At 37.7% G+C, this 24,687-nt stretch overlaps 1 protein-coding gene across 2 annotated transcripts in view; it reads right to left on the bottom strand.

The window, feature by feature from the left end:
- SYTL5 (synaptotagmin like 5) overlaps positions 1 to 24,687 on the bottom strand; it is a 106,110-nt gene that overhangs the window by 69,726 nt on the left and 11,697 nt on the right. For both annotated transcript variants that reach the window (XM_030934092.1, XM_030934093.1), the window contains exon 2: positions 9,574 to 9,783. In XM_030934092.1, coding sequence (XP_030789952.1) covers positions 9,574 to 9,783 — 210 coding nt within the window. The remainder of the gene's footprint in view (positions 1 to 9,573; positions 9,784 to 24,687) is intronic.

Raw genomic sequence — 24,687 nt, 5'->3', positions numbered from 1 at the left:
CAGATTTAAAAATCCCACCACTTGTTTTTAATGCTGGTTACTACCTACCAATAGGTCATGATCCACAGACTTAAAAATCCCACCACTGAGTGTACATACTCATACATGTTTGTCAGGCCATATGTATAAGAATGTCATGGCAGCATTTTTTGGTAAAATTACAAACTGAAACAATCTAAATGTCTATTCACCAGAAAATAGATGCATTAGGGGAATGTAACAACAGTATAGATGAACATAATGTTATTCACACGAATATGGATGAATTTTACAAAAATGTTGCCGAGATAAAAACATCACAAAAGAATACAGGTAGTATGATTTCCATTTCCATAACACTCAAAAATGCAAAACTGGAAAATATATTACTTAGAGACACATCTAAATGCAGTAAAACCATAAAATAAAGCAAGGGAATGAAAAATGCAAAGCAAGATGTTCTAATTCTTAGACTGGGTAACGAATACACAGGGGCTATTTTTATTATTGTTTAAACCATAGGTATTATAGAGTATCTTGGATATGTACTGTATTTTTAGATTTAAAAATCTTTCTAGTTTATATAGATATTAAGGTACCATACTCATAGTGAACACCTCATTCTATACAAGCATGGAGGCACTTGTATATAATTGATAGGTGATGCAAAATAGCATGTCAAGGGACTCAAAATAGCTTCTTACCATTCAAAAAATCTTTGGGTAAATGTGGGACTACTCCAATATGAATCTTTCCCTTATAGCTGCACTATGAAAATTTGCTAAATTAGAGGTGATTTTGAAATGACCTATGTGGCAATTACCAATACTCACTCATCAGGCCAAAGATGACCAGATGTTTGGCCCACCTATGGACAAACAAGTTGAGACTTTTGCCCATAGTAATGAAAAATAAATGAATAAATAAACCCCACATACCATGAGGAATCATGGAGAGTCTCAGTAAGAGGGCACTTGAAAGGATTTACTATAGGATTTGGGTTTATGTTAGTAATTTTCAGGAGAGTTCGATGGAGCAGGGATTTTCTCTGGATTAAGAGATGTCAGAGAGTGGGGACAATTCTATCATTAGTATCTCAATAAATTTTATTTAGAAGGATGGCAGACTAATGCTAGGTTAAAGCTCTAATTGGTAAGAAAGTAGGTTATTCACATTAGTCAAGAAATGGGAATGTTTGGTAATTTGCGTTTTCAACAGTCACCTTGTTTTCATCTATGCTTAGATAAGATTATAAAGTGTTCTTGTTTTGTTTACTTTATTATGGTTGTAGAATGATCTTGTGGGATTCTGGTACCCTGAGACTGCTTGATGTCCAACAGGATAACAGTATGGCCTACTTGTAAGTGCAAGACCAGCTCTTAACATCAAGGGACTAGGTTTGTCAGTGTGAGCCCAGTTTCCAGATGTCAGGGGCTGTATTTCTCTTTCTTATAACAAAGGTGTATACATTCTCTTCTGCACTCTGTGTATGTTCCACCCATCAGTACTATCTTTTTTGAAATTTATTTTACTGATAAACACTCAATATTTTTCTTCTATTTCAGTTATGTTTTATCCATTGCAGTAATCATTACCAATTAATCAAAAATAAAAATATCAGGATCTTCCTAATTTAAAAGGACAAAGATTCTCACAAGGACATATAGCAGTGTAATATGTTGCAATATAGCATGAACATAAGATCAGCCCATCAATGTCATATTAGAAGTATTTCATGTTTTGGCCAGACACAGTGGCTCATGCCTGTAATACCAGCACTTTGGAAGACTGAGGCGGGTGGATCACTTGAGGTCAGGAATTTGAGACCAGCCTGGCCAACTCAGTGAAACCCCATCTCTACTAAAAATACAACAAAATTAGCCGGGTGTGGTGGCGCATGCCTGTAGTCCCAGCCACTTGGGAGGCTGAGGCAGGAGAATCACTTGAACCCGGGAGGCAGAGGCTGTAGTGAGTCGAGATCACACCACTGCACTCCAGCTTGGGTGACAGAGCAAGACTTCATCTCGAAAAAAAAAAAAGAGAAAGGAAAAAATATTTCATGTTTTGTTCCAACTCATGTTGCTTTTACCTTTTGGGCCGTTCTGAATTCAATTGGGTACTAATTAGAAAATACGATCATTATGACTGTCTTTGTGTTGGACAGCAACTGCCTCAGCTAACAAAACAATGTGGAATTTTGTAGGTTTTATTAAGATAGAAAAATGAATTAACTGGCTGTGTCAAAGTCCCTTTTATCATGTTTTTATAGAGTTTAAAAACTAGGCTTACAGTAGCCAACTTGTTAGAATCAGAAGGGATTGGAGAAAATGTCAGGGGCTGCTCAGCCCATTATAACAGGTAACCTTCCTCTGTCAGTCCTTGCTGTAATCGTTTCAGTGCTAAAGCAATGAAAGCTCTTTACTTTTACCCAATCCAAAGTAAATGACAATAAAGGTCATTTACTTCCAACTGATTAGAGAATGAGTCACCTTCTGATTCATCTCATCTCTTAGAGGTCAGAGTGGGAATTTCAATTTTATGGTCTATTAAACATAGAGACAGCCCAGTGGGGCTGCAGTATTCTCTCACAACAAACAAAGAGTGTTTGCTGCCAATAAAATATCATTTATGCTTCCTTTTTGAAAACCACTCCTTGAATAGCAAACAGGATACTTCCAATACTGAGAGATAGTTTAAGTCTCTAATATCACACAGACTAACAGTTGGAATACTGGAGAAGTAACATACTCTGATTTTCAGCTTTAAAAGTGAGAAGTAATTTTGATATGTCAAATTAAATACTCATCATGTAAATTTCTAGCTGTCACAGAAGGATATAACTATAAGACAGGCTGTTGTCATAGAAGGGTTAGAATCACACATTGAAAGAGCTGTTTCTTCCTTAGGACATTTTAAGGCATCAAGACAGAAATTTATGAATGAAATAATAAACTCATCTTCCTCCTTATACTGTGTAACCATTGAGGATAGTCCATTTTTTATTCAACTTTGTATCCTTAGTCCCTAGTATACTTAACAGGTTATCAATAAATGTGTGGGAAAGATAGATGGATGGGTGAATGAATGGATTAATTATATAGGTGGATATTTGGGTCTATTAAATTATTGTTTCACCAATAAGATTAGTGCAATTGATTCAGAAGCTCTGTATCAATGCACTAACATGTCCCAAGGAAGACACAGAAGTTTTGATTTGTTATTATTTATTCTTATACCCTCTGACAACCACTTATGTTATATCTTTATGTGACAGTTAGGAATTTACTTTGTCCAGAGGGCAAATGTATTTGGCATGGCTCATTTCTTTTCAATCCCATGCTCCTGACAGAAGAAAACCACAATTGTTCTACATTTATTCCACTTGCTTAAGCCTGAGACGCTTTAAGTAGAGGCCAACCATTTATTCATCCATTCAGTTGTTCATTTGTTTGTTTATCCTTTCATCTATCCATTCATTTAACAAATATTCATTGAGTATCTACTATAGGCATTATTTTAAGCACTCGAACTACATCAATGAACAGTACAGATAAAAACTCCTGCCCTTACATTCTAGTGGAGAAAGAAAAATAATAAGATAAATAAGTAAAATATAGAGCATGTAAGTATTAAGGGAAAAACCACAGGAAAGGGTTGTATTAATTTGGGTAAGCTAGCTTCTAAAACAATCTCTGAATCCCACTGACTTATTTTAGAAGTTAATTTCTCATTAAAGGAACCTAAAGTTAATCTGATAAAATGTAGGAGAGAGGTATGAGTGACTTAGGCCTCTAGTTACCATCCATACTAAATAGCAGATTAGTTGATGGCAAAATGTGTGAATACACGATATCCTTGGATCTTTTATTGAAAAGTATATTTCAGTAATTACAAGTGATATTTAGAAGTTAAAGATAAAATTCTTCTCCCCATACAGAAGCTTGAGATGATTTATAATTGATTGAAGAGCTTTTGAGTCACAGTCCCTGGTTACTGTTGTCTAAGTGAGTGAGGGCCTCAGGTGTAAAGAACAGGGTGAACAAACATGAGATATAAATGAAAAAAATAAATACTAAGGATCAAATAGTATTATATAAATTTAGAGAAATAGTTATTGAGAAATTCCCCCATAAATCCTCAGACTCCATAGTTGAGGACTAGCAAATCAGTGATTTGTTAAAATTCCATTTTCTTCTTCATTGCTCTAAAATGGAAAATCTCATCCTGGCAGAATCTGATGGGAAAAGAGCTGTGTGAAAAAATAAGCAAGCAAGCAAACAAACAAAAACCCCCAAAACTTTTAAACTCATCCCAACTTTACTAACACACATCTGACTCTTAGCGTTCTTGTTTACACTATCCACAAAATATAAAACCAATTGCCTCTCTTATCCAATAGGCATGTTATGAGTCTCTGAAGGAGTATCCCCTATGAGTTTATGTGATCCAGAAACAGATCAGCCCTCATGGGGACCAAGGTCCCAATTTTGAAATTAGTTCAATCCTTGACTTGATTAAGGTAATCTTAAATATGCAAGAGCCTTATCCTAGTTCCCTTCCAGAAGAAAAACGTACATTCTCAATAGAGGCATATTATACAGAGTCTCATTAAACCCTACCATTTTTTCATATATTTTGATCATCAATAAAGAAACCACTAAGTTTATGGGAAGAAAGACATGATCAAAACCACAAGAAACAATAAACAATAGAAATAGTCCCATAGGGGACTCAGATAACAGAGCTATAATTTATACATGTTAACATAACTCCAAATCATTATTTCAAAAAATTACAAGAAAAAAATGAGTAGGTCAGCAGACAGTTAGAAAACGTAACAGAAGCAAAATGAAAATTCTAAAACTGAAAAACATAGTAACTGAAGTTAAGAATTAAATGGATGTGTTTAATAGCAAATTAGACACAAAGGCAAGATTCATGAACTGAAATATAGGTCAGACAAAATATACAAACTGAGTTTAGAGATATAAATGGATAACAAATACAGAGAAGAACATACAGATATCTAAAAGATGTTGAATATTACTAAGATGTATATCTTGACTACCTGGCATAGAGGAGACAAATAATGGGGGAAAAGAAATATCTAAAGAGATATTCCCTGAGAAATTTTCAAATATGACAAAAGATATTAATGTACAGGTTCAAGATGTTCTAGGAACATCAAGATAGATAAATACAAAGAAAATCAGACATAGGTTTGTTATAGTAACTGTTGAAAACACAACAGAAAGAGGGAAAATACTAAAAACGTTTTAAAAATATTACCTTCAAAGGAACAATAATATACTGATAGCTGATTGCCTAATAGAAACACTGGAAATCAGAAGCCAATAGAATCTTCAAATTACTGAAAGTTAATAACATCCAACCTAGGATTCAATAAGCAGTGAAAACATATTTGAAAATTAAGAGTGAAATAAAGCCATGCTAAGAAAAAAATTGAGAGTACTCACCACCAGCAAAGCCACACTAAAGGAAATACTAAAGGGTACCCTTTAGGAAGAAGAAAAATTATTCTAATGGAAGCATAGAGATATAGTAAAGAATAAAGAGCAGTGGGAAGGGTAACTACGTAGTAAATCTAATATATAAGCAAATATAATCAGAACTAAAAGGATAAATAGAAAATCCACAATTATTATTGAGAGAATTTAGCATACCTTTCTCGATAGCTGACTGGATATGCAGATTAAAAATCACTAAGTATATGGAAGACTTAGACAATCCAATTAACAAACATGACTGGATAGAGTTATCTAGGATACTCAAATCAGCCACTGCATAATTCCCATATTAAAATATAAAAATCAGTTTTTAATTCACAGCATGCACAAAAAATAAGTTTCAGGTGGATTATAAGTTTAAAGAAAAAAGGTAAGACAGTAACAACCACAAAACATCACACAGGAGAATATTTTCGTGATTTTGGTGTTAGGGAAAATTTTCTTCAACAGGATTCAGAAAAAAAATCCCTCTAGTAATCCAGGAAAAAATTCACAAATGGAACTACTAAAAAGTAGAGATTTCTGTTCATAAAATGATACCATTAAGACAGTGGAAAGCCAAGTCAGGAGGTGAGAGAGGATATCTGCAATATGGGTAACCAATGGAGCTTATACATAGAATATAGAAAGAGCTCCTTCAAATCAGTAAAATATTACGTTGAAATCCATATATTGTTTATTTCATCAGTGTTCATCCTCCCAGATCTGTAGAAGGAAGTTTGCTGATGACAGAAAGGACTAAGAAAACTTTATTTATGTGAGATAAAGAATTGAGAATAATTGCTGACATAAATCAAAATAACGTATCCAAAGTAAGCAATAAAAGAACTTAAATGATTCATTTCTTTAAAACTGTTTATCTAAAGCAATCTACAGATTCAATGCATTCTCTATTAAGATACCAATTACATTTTTCACAGAACTGCAAAAAAAAATTAAAATTTACATGGAACCACAAAAGACCCAGAATAGCCAAAGCTGTCTTGGGCAAAAAGAAAACTAGAGGAATCACATTACCTGACTTCAAATTATACCACAGAACTATAATTTCTATGTTTTTATGCTGTAGAACATATGCAAATCAGCAATGTACTGGTATAAGAACAGATTCAAAGACCAATGGAACCAAATAGAAAACCAAGAAACATATCCATACATCTACAGTGAGCTCATTTTCGACAAAGGTGCCAGAATCATACATTGGGGAAAGGACAGTCTCTTCAATAAATGGTGCTGGGAAAACTGGATATCCACATGCAGAAGAATTAAACTAGACCCATATCTCTCACCATATACAAAAATCAAATTGGAGTGGATTAAATGCTTAAATCTAAGATCTCAAACTATGCAACTACTATAAGAAAACTTTGCAGAAAAATCTCTAGGTTATTGGTCTGGGCAAACACTTTTTGAGAAATACCCCACAAGCACAGGCAATCAAAGCAAACATGAGCAGATAGGATCATATCAAGTTAAAAAGCCTCTGCACAGCAAAGGACGCAGTCAACAAAGTGAAGAGACAACTTGCAGAATGGGAGGAAATATTTGCGAAGTACCCATCTGACAAGGAATTAATAATCAGAATATATAAGGAGCTTGAACAACTCTACAAAAAAAAATATAATAATCTGACTAGGAAAAAATCTAATAATCTGATTAAAATGGGCAAAAGACCTGAACAGACATTTCTCAAAAGAAGACATACAAATAGCAAACATGCATATGAAAAGGTGTTCAACAACATTGATCATCAGATAAACGCATGACAAAACTACAATGAGCTACTATCTCACTCCAGTTAGAATGGCTTTTATCCAAAAGACAGGCAATAACAAATGCTGGTGAGAATGTAAAGGAAAAGGAACTCTCATACACTGTTGGTGAAAATGTAAATTAGTACAACAACTAGGAGAACAGTTTGGAGGTTCCTCAAACTACTAAAAATAGAGCTACCACACGATCTAACAATCCCATTCCTAGGTATATACCAAAAAGAAAGGAAATCAGTATATTGAAGAGATATCTGCACTCCCATGTTTACTGCAGCACTATTCACAATAGCCAAGATTTGGAAGTAACCTAAGTGACCATCAACAGATGAACGGATGAAGAAAATGTGGTACATATACACAATGGAGTACTATTCAGCTATAAAAAGGAATGAAATCCAGTCATTTGCAACAACATGGATGAAAATAGAGGCCATTATATTAAGTGAAATAAGCTAGGCACAGAAAGACAAACTTTACATGTTCTCACTTATTTGTGGGAGCTAAAAATTAAAACGATTTAACTCATGGACATAGAGAGTGGAAGGATGGTTACCAGAGGCTGGGAAGCGTAGTGGGGGTTGAGGGAAGTGGAGATGGCTAACAGGTATAAAAATAGTTAGACAGAATGAATAAGATCTAGTACTCGACCGTATAACTGGGTGACTATAGTCAATAATAATTTAATTTTACATTTAAAAATAACTAAAAGAGTATAGTTGGATTGTTTGTAGCACAAAGGATAAATGCTTGAGGTAATAGATACTCCATTTACCCTGATATAAGTATTACATATTGCAAGCCTGTATCAAAACATCTCATGTACCCCATAAATATATATACCTGCTATGTACTCACAAAAATTAAAAACTAAAGAAAAGAGAAAGTAACCCTACTTATCTCAATCCAGTATTAAAACATAGTTTGAATTGCTCTATTCAGGATCACTTTTGTGAAACAGTACAGGGAACATAACATTGGCTAAAAATGTAAGCACTGAATATAGGCATCTTCAACAGAACAGTAGTCCTCATTTAGAGAAGTTGAAAATGAAAGATCACTTCTACTACCTCACTATTTACTTTTCCTCCCAAGACAACCCCTAAACTATTATAACAGGATGAGTTAATTAGGTGAAAAGCAAAACAAAAACCAATGGATTGGAGTGATGCCAGCATCCTCTACTTCATTCACAGGAAAGGTAGATCAACACTCAGCTGCCTTGAGATGAGATTATGAGGCACCTCCCAGAGCAGAGGAGACAGACACTGGGCGGGAGAAAACATACCAGTAGATTCAGGGGAAATTTCTCGAAAGAGTGAGAGTAGTAGAGACTGAATCAGACTAAGACTGGTTTAATTGAACTGAGAAAACAAGGACTCTTGGCTTTCACCCACGTTGGCAAAGTGAAATTTGTGCTCACTGCACTCCCACAGGAAAATGGGAAGATTCCCTCTCTTCGTTCTTTCTCAAGGAAAGGTAGGTTTGGAGGAAATTCGGGAACTACTCCAGCTTTGCTTGTCTGCTAATGTGCAGAGCAGGCTGAACATGTGAGAATCATATTGCCAGTCACCTCAAATGTCTAAGAATGTCTCAGGGGAATTATCTGTGCCTTCTGAGGAGCCACGTGAAGCCAAGAGGGGTCCTGAGACAAGGATGCTCAGGGGCAGTTTTTAAATACAGAAAGAGTGGCTGGGTGCAGTGGCTCATGCCTGTAATCCTAGCACTTTGGGAGGCCAGGGCTGGAGGATCTCTTGAGTCCAGGAGTGCAAGACCAGCCTGGACAACACAGCAAGACTCTGCCTCTTCAATTAGCCGCGTGTAGTGGTGCACGCCTGTAGTCTCAGCTATTCTGGAGGCTGAGGTGAGAGGATCACTTGAGCCCAAGAGGTTGAGGCTTCAATGAGCCATGATAACAGCCGTTGCACTCCAGCCAGGGTGACAGAGTGAGACCCTGTCCCTAAAATAATAGCATTAATGATGATTGAAAAGAAAGATATATGGTTCAGTGAGGCTTCCAGTTTTACAATGCTTTGCAGTTTTTAAAAAAATATTCTTTCTGTATCTGCCTCTCTCTCTCTCTCTCTCTCACACACACACACACACACACACACACACACAGACACACACGCACACCCCAGAGCTCTGCCAAGGCATTGCTAAGCCTGTGATTGGGCTGTAATTTCACTTGCACTCTCTATCCTTAAACTTAAAATACTCTTTTTCTCTCTTGCTTTCCCCACTCCAATTCCTTCAGTCATCAATCTCCACTTTCCATGAAAAGGCAGGAAACTCACGCGATTTTGTCACAGACAGTGCACTTCCAGCTGCCATCAGGGCCTGCAACTCGACACTCCCTGCATACCCTCAGTGAGCAAGCCTGACAAGGGTCTCCCCGGTCAAAGATTAGGCCCAGGTTTCTCCGACAGTGAACACAAACTCTGCTGGCCTCTTGTTGAGTTTTCCCACTTCTACGTTTTGCTTCTAAGAGTTCATTTTTCAGCTTCCTGAAAGGAGAGGGAAAAAAATCACTTAAAACAAACAAACAAACAGGAGCAGAGATGTCTACAATGTCTAAAACAATGTCTAAAGTAGATAGAATATTTGCCTCAAACAAGACTGCTTTAAACTGGGGGCCACCATGCAATCTCACTTAGAATTTTGAAAAGGTGCCTATTTGGTGTCGCTACTTTCAATTCCCATCTCTTTATTTAAGAGATATTTTCATTTGGAAGAACATTTGAATCAAGGAGTTAGAGCCAAATATTTTCAGGAAATACAATTTCTCCCTCCAGAAGAAACAATCCTTTGATATCAGTAACCGAAAAATAAAATGTTTGTGTTTTACTTTTGAATGTTGACATTCTCTACTAGCACTATTATACTATTAGTATTTATTCACATTCTACTGTAATTTCTCTAGGATATCTTTGATACCATAACACTAGAAAGCATGGCCCCAGGTTACAGGTATACATAGTACCTGGTTCTTTACCTGCCTATATATACTACTTGAGGCAAGAGTGTGAGATCAAACTCAGCATCATTGTAGGCACAATCTTCATGCACTTAAGAAAAGTAACAAAGTCCCCCGGAGCAAGATGGCCGAATAGGAACAGCTCCAGTCTCCAGCTCCCAGCGCAAGTGACACAGAAGACGGGTGATTTCTGCATTTTCAACTGAGGTACCGGGTTCATCTCACTGGGGAGTGCCAGACAATCAGTGCTGGTCAGCTGCTGCAGCCTGACCAGCGAGAGCTGAAGCAGGGCAAGGCATCACCTCAGCTGGGAAGCGCAAGGGGGAAAGGAATCCCTTTTCCTAGCCAGGGGAACTGAGACACACAATACCTGGAAAACTGGGTAACTCCCACCCCAATACTGCGCTTTACCAAGGGTCTTAGCAAACGGCACACCAGCAGATTATATCCCACACCTGGCTAGGAGGGTCCCACACCCACGGAGCCTCCCTCATTGCTAGCACAGCAGTCTGCATTCTAACTGCAAGGCAGCAGTGAGGCTGGGGGAGGGGTGCCCGCCATTGCTGAGGCTTAAGTAGGTAAACAAAGCTACCGGGAAGCTCGAACTGGGTGGAGCCCACAGCAGCTCAAGGAGGCCTGCCTGTCTCTGTAGACTCCACCTCTGGAGACAGCGCACAGCTAAACAAAAAGTAGCAGAAAGCTCTGCAGATGCAAATGACCCTGTCTGACAGCTTTGAAGAGAGCAGTGGATCTCCCAACACGGAGGTTGAGATCTGAGAATGGACAGACTGCCTGCTCAAGTGGGTCCCTGATACAATAAAAAATGATAAAGGGGATATCACCACCGACCCCACAGAAATACAAACTACCATCAGAGAATACTATAAACACCTCTACACAAATAAACTAGAAAATCTAAAAGAAATGGATAATTTCCTGGACACTTACACTCTGCCAAGACTAAACCAGGAAGAAGTTGAATCCCTGAATAGACCAATAGCAGGCTCTGAAATTGAGGCAATAATTAATAGCCTACCAACCAAAAAAAGTCCAGGACCAGATGGATTCACAGCTGAATTCTACCAGAGGTACAAGGAGGAGCTGGTACCATTTCTTCTGAAACTATTCCAATCAATAGAAAAAGAGGGAATCCTCCCTAACTCATTTTATGAGGCCAACATCATCCTGATACCAAAGCCTGGCAGAGACACAACAAAAAAAGAGAATTTTAGACCAATATCCCTGATGAACATCGATGCAAAAATTCTCAATAAAATACTGGCAAACCAAATCCAGCAGCACATCAAAAAGCTTATCCACCACGATCAAGTGGGCTTCATCCCTGGGATGCAAGGCTGGTTCAACATACGCAAATAAATAAATGTAATCCAGCATATAAACAGAACCAAAGACAAAAACTACATGATTATCTCAATAGATGCAGAAAAGGCTTTTGACAAAATTCAACAGCCCTTCACGCTAAAAACTCTCAATAAATTCGGTATTCATGGAATGTATCTCAAAATAATAAGAGCTATTTATGACAAAGCCACAGCCAATATCATACTGAATGGGCAAAAACTGGAAGCATTCCCTTTGAAAACTGGCACAAGACAGGGATGACCTCTCTCACCACTCCTGTTCAACATAGTGTTGGAAGTTCTGGCTAGGGCAATCAGGCAAGAGAAAGAAGTGAAGGGTATTCAGTTAGGAAAAGAAGAAGTCAAATTGTCCCTGTTTGCAGATGACATGATTGTATATTTAGAAAACCCCATCGTCTCAGCCCAAAATCTCCTTAAACTGATAAGCAACTTCAGCAAAGTCTCAGGATACAAAATTAATGTGCAAAAATCACAAGCATTCTTATACACCAGTGACAGACAAACAGAGAGCCAAATCATGAATGAACTTCCATTCACAATTGCTTCAAAGAGAATAAAATACCTAGGAATCCAACTTACAAGGGATGTAAAGGACCTCTTCAAGGAGAACTACAAACCACTGCTCAGTGAAATCAAAGAGGACACAAACAAATAGAAGAACATACCATACTCATGGATAGGAAGAATCAATATTGTGAAAATGGCCATACTGCCCAAGGCAATTTATAGATTCAATGCCATCCCCATCAAGCTACCAATGACTTTCTTCACAGAATTGGAAAAAACTGTTTTAAAGTTCATATGGAACCAAAAAAGAGCCTGCATTGCCAAGACAATCCTAAGTCAAAAGAACAAAGCTGGAGGGATCACGCTACCTGACTTCAAACTATACTACAAGGCTACAGTAACCAAAACAGTATGGTACTGGTACCAAAACAGAGATATAGACCAATGGAACAGAACAGAGTCCTCAGAAACAATACCACACATCTACAGCCATCTGATCTTTGACAAACCTGAGAGAAACAAGAAATGGGGAAAGGATTCCCTATTTAATAAATGGTGCTGGGAAAATTGGCTAGCCATAAGTAGAAAGCTGAAACTGGATCTTTTCCTTACTCCTTAGATGAAAATTAATTCAAGATGGATTGGAGACATAAATGTTAAACCTAATACCATAAAAACCCTAGAAGAAAACCTAGGTAATACCATTCAGGACATAGGCATGGGTAAGGACTTCATGTCTAAAACACCAAAAGCAATGGCAGCAAAAGCCAAAATTGACAAATGGGATCTAATTAAACTAAAGAGCTTCTGCACAGCCAAAGAAACTACCATCAGAGTGAACAGGCAACCTACAGAATGGGAGAAAATTTTTGCAATCTACTCATCTGACAAAGGGCTAATATCCAGAATCTACAAAGAACTCAAACAAATTTACAAGAAAAAAACAAACAACCCCATCAAAAAGTGGGCAAAGGATATGAACAGACATTTCTCAAAAGAAGACATGCATACAGCCAACAGACATATGAAAAAATGCTCGTCATCACTGGCCATCAGAGAAATGCAAATCAAAACCACAATGAGATACCATCTCACACCAGTTAGAATGGCAATCATTAAAAAGTCAGGAAACAACAGGTGCTGGAGCGGATGTGGAGAAATAGGAACACTTTTACACTGTTGGTGGGATTGTAAACTAGTTCAACCATTGTGGAAAACAGTATGGCAATTCCTCAAGGATCTAGAACTTGAAATACCATTTGACCCAGCCATCCCATTACTGGGGATATACCCAAAGAATTATAAATCATGCTGCTATAAAGACACATGCACACATATGTTTATTGTGGCATTATTCACAATAGCAAAGACTTGGAATCAACCCAAATGTCCATCTGTGACAGACTGGATTAAGAAAATGTGGCACATATACACCGTGGAATACTATGCAGTCATAAAAAAGGATTAGTTCGTGTCCTTTGTAGGGACATGGATGCAGCTGGAAACCATCATTCTCAGCAAACTATCACAAGAACATAAAACAAACACCACATGTTCTCACTCATAGGTGGGAATTGAACAATGAGATCACTTGGACTCGGGAAGGGGAACATCACACACTGGGGCCTATTATGGGGAGGGGGGAGCGGGGAGGGATGGCATTGGGAGTTGTACCTGATATAAATGATGAGTTGATGGGTGCTGACGAGTTGATGGGTGCAACACACCAACATGGCACAAGTATACATATGTAACAAACCTGCACATTGCGCACATGTACCCTAGAACTTAAAGTATAATAAAAAAAAAAAAAAAAAGGAAAGTAACAAAGACATTGCCTATCATTTCAGATGAGATCAGGTGGATTCAGGGTGGTATGGCTGTAGACTGCCTACCATTTCACACTGAAAAGCTTCCGCTTACCATTTGAAAGTTTCCAATAATTTCTATTAGCCTATGGGCTTTGCTGTTAGACATGCCTATGTTTCAATCCGGATTCCATAATGAATAAGCTGTCCAGCCTCAGGCAATGATTTACCCACTCAACCCCAGTCTCTTCATTTCTAAAATGAGAGTAATAATATTCCTTCATGATTGTTTTAAAGATTAAATGAGATGATAAATCTAAAGTTCCCAGCATGCTGCTTGGCACATTGATTCTAAAGAAATGTTAGTTCCATGTCCCTTCTTTTACTACCTGACATGAAATTTATCTATCCTTTAGAAAATTGCTATTCCAAGTGTGGTCCTTGTTCCAGCAGCATCAGCATCACCTGGGAACATTTTAGGAATGCAGAATCTCAGGCACTGCCTTAGACCCTATTGGATCAGAACCTACATTTTAACAAAATTTTCAGGTAATTAGAGTTTGAGAAGCATAGCTTTGGCAGATTCAGTCTCAAATTCGGCTATATATTGGAATCACTTTGGAAAGATTTTAAAAATACCGATTTGCAAATCTCACTTCCACAGATTCTAACGTAATTAACTTTGAATGTGGCCTAGGTAATGGTATTTTTAAAAGCTTCACTGTTTATTCCAATATATTGCCAAATTTGGAAAACACTGCTCCAGAAGATAGGTTCCTTCTCACTTAAATGCTTCACAGGTATGTCATTGCTTTGTGCTACTGAGTCTATCCCTTCTTCAACATAGAATGTCTATGTTCCAGGAAAACAAATTGAGAATCATCCCACACGTTTTATACCATATCCTTTTATATTTGTGGTGTTAAACTTTGTCATGCCCATCTTGACTAGCATCTTCCCAAAGGCAGGAACAAAGGCCTTAGTTTTTTGTATATACTACTCAGGATCCAATTCCATGCTAGGTTATAAAGCAGTTGAATATTTAAAGCTATTTATTATTTCTTTTGAACTTTCAAACTAGCTTCTGAGGTATTATAAGACTCATGTTAAAAATAATAAGTAGTACAGATGGAATCAGAAACCAGGTCATTTATTTCCCAGCCTGATGAGAGATTCATAAAAAGAGAATTTTCAAACTGTAGAGCAGAGTTTTTAAAATCTTTGACTTAATGTCTCATTCATTCATCCAATAAGCACTTATAGTATGCCTACACTGTGCTAGGCATTCTGGTATTGAGAAAAAAATGAGTCTAAACAAAACATCTACTAAGAATTACCATTACCCTTTATGTTAGTTAAGGAGACAAATGACACACGATAACTCATGTGTTGCAACAGGCAGCCATACTAAGCACTTTTATGTCCCCACCAAGTTTGTGGTAATTTGTTACAGCAGCCACAGGAAATGGATATACCCTCTATTTGGCCTCATTTCCTACTGAGTACAACATTCCTGGGCATAACACACCCAGCTCCCTGGGCTTTCAGTTCTTTGACCTGGTCATTTTCTTTACCTTCCTGTCCATGTGCACCATTCACTCTCATGAAGAAACCCTGGAACTTGTTATCTCTAGAAATTATGTTATCCAAAATCATGAATTTAAACACCGTTGAAGCCATTATTCAGTTCTAATGAGTACATCACTTTCTCATTATCCATCAGTTCTCCTCTCAGCCTCACTTCCCCTTGGAGCCAGAACAGAAGGAACCCTGCTTGGGATTGTGCGTCTCCTACCCTACAAACATCCTGGAGGCAGAAGATCAGCTCTTTGAACATTCATGTGGATTAAACAGAGTGAGAAGATATCAACAGCCTTCTGTTATCAGTTTCATATGGAGAAATGGTAATGACAACAGAAAGGAGACCTCTTTGTCCCATCACCAAATATTTCAAGCAATGATGCATAGCTTTTCTCTTTCCTTTCCTTCAACATAAGCAGGCACAGATCCTTAGTAGGAGAAGAGAAAACGAAGTCAAAGAAGAGTAAAAGAAAACCTTTATTCCTTCCCTGTGGCTCACTGCAGTGGCTTGAAGTGCTGTATGAATTTGAGGCATATGAGATGGAGATTGAAATGGATAATAATGAATAACTTAAAAAATGTATAAAATAGATAGAATATTTGCCTCAAATAAGACTACATTAAACTGAGACCACCATGCAATCTCATTTAGAATTCTGAAAAGGTGCCTATTAGGTGTCTCTACTTTCAATTCCCTTCCAATCTACTCTCCATGGAATAATCAATGTCATTAGTCAATACTCTTTTAAAATATTTCTTATGTCATGTGGTTCCTCTGCTTAAAACCAACCAGTAGTTTTCCTTTATATTTTTAATAAAATTTATACCTCTTTCCCATAACCTGTAAAGATCTGCCTAATCTCTTCCCTCTGGTCATCTCCTATCTACAGATAGGAGATAGGATTCAGCAACATAATTCAACTTAAAGTTTCATAAATATGCCAAGTTCTTTCCCACTTGAGGGCCTTTGAACATGCTATTTCCTCAGCTGGGAATGCCTTCCCTCCACACTCCATCACCGAACACAGTAGTCATTTGTCTGTTCACTAAATACTTCCCATTCTCCTTACTTTTGAAAGCAAGTTGGGATTGCACATTTCTGCCCTCTTGGCATTAGATGTCATCATGTGACTCACACTGTCCAATGAAATGTGGTAAGTAATCCCAGGTAAAAGCTTTAAAATCAAGGGCAGGGTTCACCACACACCCTTTTCTTTGCATAGAGAATGACAATGTTCCAAATCGTGTCTGCTCTGCAAGTCTGGACCCTGGTCTGAGGATGCCATGAAGTAGAGTCCCCAGACATCCTGTTATGAACATGTGGCATGAGTGAGAAATCTTTGTTGTTTTAAGCCACTAAGAGTTTGGAGCTGTTACTGCAGCATCACTTAACCTATCTTGACTGATAAACACACAACTTAATTCTTAATCTGGCTGGCTCTCGCTTATTTTTTTTTTTATTTTAGTTTTACTGCTGCTGCCCACCACATCTCTGACCACTACATCTACAGCATTCTTTAATTTTCCTTGTTGCTGTGTAGATGCATTTATATTAACATATAAATTGGTGACCTATATGTAGTTGAAATTGTAAAGACTGAAAAGATTAACTATCTTGATGGTTGTTGAAAGAATCTTTTCATTTCTGTATTCTAGTGATATATTGAATGTTTTTTTCCATCTCATCATCAAAAATGTTCCATGTTTTAAAAAGACTTTTTGCTTTATCATCACATAGAGACATATTTCTTTCAAATCAGGAATTGCTTTCATTAAAATTCTTTTCACATTTGTGTGGCGTTATTTTTCTTGTGTTATCTTCTCTGGACCAAAATGTACTGAACACCATTTTACACCAAATAAGATAGGAATTTTAGAATGGAAGCAATTAGCTGCCTTGAAGAGGAAGCCATGAATAAACAGTTTATAAAGTATCTTTAATTCCTTGATGCTTTTAAACAATCTCAGCTAGTAGAGCACATCAAGGCCTAAGGGAGATAATGAGCAAGCAAGGATTACACAGTGGCCCAGAGCACAGGGTTCTAAAGTCAGAGTGCCTGGGTTTAAGTTCCGGCTATGCCACTTATTTCCTCTGAGACCTTAAGACAATTACTTAATGTCTGTCTGTCTCAAGACTTAAGGAGACTTAACCTGTTTGTGTCTCAAAATACTTCTTCTGTAAAAGCTTCACAGCGTTGTTGTGAGCATTAAGTAAGACAATGTTTGTAAGTGTTTAGCACAGCTTGACACGTAATAATTATGGAATAGACAATTCTGGTGTGTGTTTCCCAATATCTGTTCTCTCTTTCTTCTTTATTAGTGGAACATCTAGCTATACTCGTGGCCACTCAGAATAAAAACTAAATTTCTCAGTATTTCTTGCAGTTAGGTTTTGTTATGATACTAAATGCTGGCCAGGGGAGTGTAATCAGAAACGATATACCTCTAGGTCATGCCTTTAACAGAATAGGGAGGATCCCTTTCCCTTGACCCCTTCTCCTTTCCCAGAAGCTGGGATGAGAACGTAGGAATGAACCATCCTGGATCAAGTGCTAAACTCTCAACATGGTGGAGCAACAAAAGACAGGGAGTCCAGACCCCTACTTTAATGTAGCCCCCATAACAATACCACAAAAGCCACCAATCAACCCAGACTTTTACATTAGACAGGAATATGTTCCCATCTTAAGTCATTATTATAATGTGTCTCTGTCACCAGCAGCCAAACCTATTTCCCCAAAAATACAATAAGAACTCAGGAAATATTAACTTGTATTCTTGCTTCCACTTGCAGAGATGTTGCTGTCAGGTTTTGCTTCAGCCTCTGATGTAATGCCTGCAAGCTAAGTACTTCTCTAGAACTAGTGTTTCATATTCCGTTAAGAGAGCAAGGCCATAGTAACTGACAAAGTCTATTGTCAACAATGAGACAAAAATCACTAAAATAATATATGCGGGCAGAATAATGTCACAGCAGCCTGATTCTGATGCCTGCACAGCTCCTTGCACTCCCATCTTTTGTAAGATTCAGAGACAATGCCATCAACACTGTACTATTTCATATTTGCCTGGGGAAAATCTGGGGCTGACCAGACCTTCCTTCTGTACTCTGAATATAAAAAAATTACACTTTCATTTTGACTGTAGCTTCCACATGCAGCACCTATCATTAAAACCTAAATTTCACAACACTTAGCCACATAATAACAGGCACTTTACATGTTGATATGGTTTGGCTATGTCCCCACCCAAATCTCATCTTGAATTGTAGCTCCCATAATTCCCAGGTGTTGTGGGACAGACCCGGTAGGAGATAATCATTTGGTGGGTCTTTCCTGTGCCATTCTCGTGATAGTGAGATCGCATGAAATCTGATGGTTTTACGAAGGGGAATTTCTCTGCACAATTTCTCTTCTGTTCTCTGCCACCATGTGACATGTGCCTTTCACCTTCCACCATGATTGTGAGGCCTCCCCAGAAAAGTGGAACTGTGAGTCCATTAAACCTCTTTCTTTTGTAAATTGCCCAGTCTCAGATATGTCTTTATCAGCTGCATGAAAACAGACTAATACAGTAAAGTGGTACCAGTAGAATGGGACACTGCTGAAAAGATACCCAAAAATATGGAAGCAATTTTGGAACTGGGAAACAAGGAGAGGTTGGAACAGTTTGGAGGGCTCAGAAGAAGACAGGAAAATGTGGGAAAGTTTGGAACTCCCTAGAGACCTGTTGAATGACTTTGACTAAAATGATGATAATGATATGAACAATGAAATCCAAGCTGAGGTGGCCTCAGATGGAGATGAGGAACTTGTTGGGAGCTGGAGCAAAAGTGACTCTTGTTATGTTTTAGCAAAGAGACTGGTGGCATTTTCCCCCTGCCCTAGAGATGTGTGGAATTTTGAACTTGAGAGAGATGATTTACAGTATCTGGGGGAAGAAATTTCTAAGCAGCAAAGCATTCAAGAGGTGACTTGGGTGCTGTTAAAAGCATTCAGTTTTAAAAGGGAAACAAAGCATAAAAGCCTGATGATGTGATAGAAAAGAAAATCCCATTTTCTGAGGAGAAATTCATGCCGGCTGCATAAATCTGCATAAGTAACAAGGAGTCAAATGTAATCACCAAGACAATGGAGGAAATGTCTCCAAGGCATGTCAGAGACCTTTGTGACAACCCCTCTCATCACAGACCCGGAAGAAAAAATGGTTTCATGGGCAGGGCCCAGGGTCTCCATGCTGTGTGCAACCTAGGGACTTGGTGCTCTGTATCTCAGCTGCTCCAGCTGTGGCTGAAAGGGGGCAATGTAGCGCTCAGACCATGGTTTCAGAGGGTGCAAGCCCCAAGCCTTGGCAACTTCTATGTGGTATTGAGCCTGCAAGTGCACAGAAGTCAGGAATTGGGGTTTGGGAATCTTTGCATAGATTTCAGAGGATGTATTGAAATGCCTGGATGCCTAGGCAAAAGTTTGCTGGAAGGGCAGGGCCCACATGGAGAACCTCGACTAGGGCAGTGTGAAAGGGAAATGTGGGGTTGGAGCCCCACACAGAGCCCCTACTGGGGCACCACCTAGTGAAGCTGTGAGAAGAGGGTCATTGTCCTCCATATCCCAGAACAGGAGATACACTGACAGCTTGCGCTGTGTGCCTAGGAACACAGACACTCAACACCAGCCCGTGAAAGCAGCCAGGAGGGAGGCTGTACCCTGCAAAACCATAAGGGCGGAGCTGCCCAAGACCATGGGAACCCACCTCTTGCATCAGTGTGACCTGGATGTAAGACATGGAGTCAAAGGAGATCATTTTGGAGCTTTAAGATTTGACTGCCCCCCTGGATTTCAGACTTGCATGGGGCCTGTCGCCCCTTCATTTTGGCCAATCTCTCCCATTTGGAATGGCTGTGTTTACCCAATGCCTGTACCCCATTGTATCTAGGAAGTAACTAACTTGCTTTTGATTTTACAGGCTCATAGGTGGGAGGGACTTGCCTTGTCTCAGATGAGACTTTGGACTGCGGACTTTTGAGTTAAGGCCGAAATGAGTTAAGACTTTGGGAGACTGTTGGGAAGGCATGATTGGTTTTGAAATGTGAGGACATGAGATTTGGGAGGGGCCAGAGGCTGAATGATACGGTTTGGCTGTGTCCCCACCCAAATTTCATCTTGAATTGTAGTTCCCATAATTCCCATGTGTTGTGGGAGGGACCTGGTGGGAAATAATTGAATCATTTGGGTAGGTCTTTCCCATGCTTTTCTCATGATACTGAAAAAGTCTCATGAGATCTGATGCTTTTATAAAGGGGATTTTCCCTGCACAAGTTCTCTTCTCCTGTCTGCCACCATGTGAGACGTGCCTCTCATCTTCTGCCTTGATGGTGAGGCCTCCCCAGCCATGTGGAACTGTGAGTCCATTAAACCTCTTTCTTTTGTAAATTGCCCAGTCTTGGGTATGTCTTTATCAGCAGCATGAAAATGAATTAATACACATGTCATACCATTGCTTTGACAACAACCCATGAAAAATACGTTATGATTCCCATTTTATAGATAAGAAAGTGGAATCTCAGAGAGGTAACTTGTGGGTCACAGGGCTACTGAATAAGGAGATCAGGATTCAGACCCTGAATTTTATATTCCAAAATCTGCACTCTTCCCACACATCAGTATCCTCTCACTGGCTATCAATATATTAAAATATTTTTGCTCAGAAAGGACCCCATATTTATTAATGACTGCTGTTTCTTTCCTAGCTGTGCAAAGCTATGCTGAGCACACTCAAAGTTAAGCCTCAGTAAACATAGAGGGTTTCTTCTGCCTGTCCGGCTTCTTTCAACTTATGGCATCTGCCCAAATTGGATCTTATCACAAAGTTTCTCATGACAAATATTCCCCAACAGAGCCATTCTTCAACAAGCATGACTCTATCTTAATACATTTTGTACAACTTTTGATTAGTTTTCAAATCAAAGGCTATTAAAAAGAATCAAGACTCTCTGAGAACTGGGAAAAAATTTTGCCTGGATAAAAAGCTGCTTAAGAGAAAGTAACATGGAGGAGGAGTAAAAGAACACTTGTTCAGATAAAGAAGTCTCGTGAATTGTGCCAATTTCATGTTTACAAATAGTCTCAACAAATAGTCTCAAGGAAAGAGGGCATTGTGAAATCTTCATATCTGCAGAAGACACTTCCTGGTATTAAAAAGCTTGGCTCATAGGAATACACCGGAAAATCTCACAAAACCATGTCAACTGACAGGCAATTGACCGAAAAAAAACCCAAAAAACCCAAATTCCAAAAAAACTGGAAAAAAAAAAAGGAGCGATAATGCTGAAAAGCAACAGTTTTAGGGAAAATAATTAAAGCCATAGAAATACAAGGAAGAACTTAACCAATCCCTTTATAACCCAAGAGAATCAATGACTTATTACAGATTTTCCAGAAACATTAAATGTGCTCATATATGCAAAGGGACAATGACTCAAGTATTCATTCTGAATTCTTTTTAAAAAGGACGATGGAGACAAAACAGCAAACGTTATCTGTCCCTGTAAAGTCATGCTGATGGTGACCTCTGCCAAACTTTGTCTGACATCTCACCCTTGCTTACATTCTTCTCCTTCCCTGTATTGCTTTCCCTACTAGTAGTTTATTAAATAATTATTAATTATAGTTAATAAATAATTCAATTAATTATATTAATCAATTAATTATAAATTAATATATTAGTAATATAATTATAGATATAATCAATTAATGAAAATATAATTAATTAATAGTTAATATTAAATATTAAACTACTCTTTAATAAATCACTTGCACACAAATCATGAGCTCAAGGTCTACCTCTGGGGAATCCAGCCTAAGACAGGGATCTTATAAATTATATGACAAAAACAGCTCGTTACAACTCTAAAGGAGTTAGGAATCACTGCAATTTGATACCTTGCTGTTTATTCACTATAGTCTTAAAATCATAGCAGAAATTTATCTCATATGTAATTAGCAAACCAATCTCCCACATGGAACTATCTTAATATAATTATTACCTCAATTTCCTGGCCCATCAAGGAACAAGAATGTGTTTTGCTAATCTGAAACCTAAAGAATACCTTGCTTAAGTATTAAAAACATCAGAAAGTCTTGTTATCAATATGATGAATTACTCAGAAAAAAACGGAGATGGAGATAGAATCAGTACAGCAAGAAGTAGGAAAGCTGCAGTTCTTTAAAAAACAACCAAGAGACAATGCTGGGCTTCTTTTTTTTTTTTTTTTTTTTTTTTTTTTTTTTTTTTTTTTTGAGATGGAGTCTCGCTCTGTCGCCAGGCTGGAGTGCAGTGGTGCAGTCTCCGCTCACCGCAACCTCCGCCTCCCGGGTTCACGCCATTCTCCTGCTCAGCCTCCCGAGTAGCTGGGACTACAGGCGCCCGCCACCACGCCCGGCTGATTTTTTTGTATTTTTAGTAGAGCTGGGGTTTCACCGTATTGACCAGGATGGTCTCGATGTCCTGACCTCGTGATCCGCCCACCTCGGCCTCCCAAAGTGCTGGGATTACAGGCGTGAGCCACTGCGCCCGGCCACAAATGCTGGGCTTCTTAAAATATTTGGTATCACAATGCAATGATAGAATTGACTTGATGGAAGAAAACTAGGCATTCATACAAAAAACTGATACTTTAAAGAGAACATGTTGCTCATGAAAAACGCTTTAAAACCAATTCTGCTGTTGAATATGGACACATACTAGAGGGTTTCCATTTTCGTTTTTGTAGATATATAACTGAAGTTTATTTCTAGAATGACTCTAAATTGAATTTGTGCAAACTAAATTAGTTTAAATGTGGTGGAGAAGGGGTTATATGTTCATCAAAGGCAGTTATCAGTACTTAATTTTTCTCATTTTACCTTTTTAGGTGATACTTATGGAGATTCACGTTTTCATAGACAAAGGTTATTGCCAAACATATTTCGAGCAGTTTTCCTGGTTGTCAGTATCAGTACATGATACAAGAAATGTTGCCATCATTTCTTTGAAATTTGTTGAATATGCATATAAATGTTTCCTTTATGTGTTACCCTTTCCTTATATGCTGCACCGAAAGCCATCACTGGCAATTAATTACAAACTTTCAGATTCTACGAAAGGAAGGTGAGATTTCTGATAAGCACTAAACAATCTGATTCACAAGATGCATGGTCTTAATTGAATCGATTTTCTCAGAGTGCCAGTTTTTAAAATTAAGGAAATATTAATCAAGATATGAGTCACAATATAAGAGGATTTATGAATGAGAATGTTCATGGAAATAAGAATAAATAGTTAAGAAACACCTGGCACATTCATGTTATATGGAAAATCTTATGTTATGAAATCTTACCCAGCTAATAAAAATGTTTACAAATAATTTTTAATGACATGAAAAATGTTCATGAAATAATGTAAAGCAAAAATAAAGTAAAATTTACATAGGTAGTATGTATATGTAAATTTCATGCAATTTCCAACTATATGAAAATATACACACACATAAAAGTGACAGGAAGGAAATTCAACACAAATGGAAACTACCTCTGGGAAGTGGAATTCTATGTGAGACTTTAATGTTCATATTATATGGTTATCTAATTTTCTATAACAAGTCCATTGATTCTATAATGAAAATATATATCAGAAGATATTAAATGTTTGAGTGGATGGATGTTTATGATATTTTATACAGTATGTATATGTAAATTTCATGCAATTTCCAACTATATGAAAATTGCATATATATATGTATATATATGTGTGTGTGTGTGTGTGACAGGAAGGAAAGTCAACACAAATGGAGACTATTCACCTCTGGAAAGTGGAATTCTGTGTGAGACTTTAATGTTCATATTATATGGTTATCTAATTTTCTATAATAGGCCCATTGATCCTATAATGAAAATATGTATCAGAAGATATTAAATGTTTAAGCAGATTGAGGTTTATGATATTTTAAAAGTTGCACACATTGATGCCCTTTGTAGATCCTAGTACAATACTGAGATTAAAAACTTTAAAAAATTGTTTGCTGTGTAAGAATTTTATTAATTTAACTATTTGCATTAAATATTTGCATTGTGCTTAATTACTCTGCAATAAAAGAATAATTACAAAAATTATGAAATGCAT

Source organism: Rhinopithecus roxellana, chromosome 7 (genome assembly GCF_007565055.1).
Source record: "Rhinopithecus roxellana isolate Shanxi Qingling chromosome 7, ASM756505v1, whole genome shotgun sequence".
NCBI lineage: Eukaryota > Metazoa > Chordata > Mammalia > Primates > Cercopithecidae > Rhinopithecus > Rhinopithecus roxellana.
The sequence above is the reverse complement of the archived record's forward strand: the minus strand, read 5'-3'. Positions and strand labels throughout refer to the sequence as shown.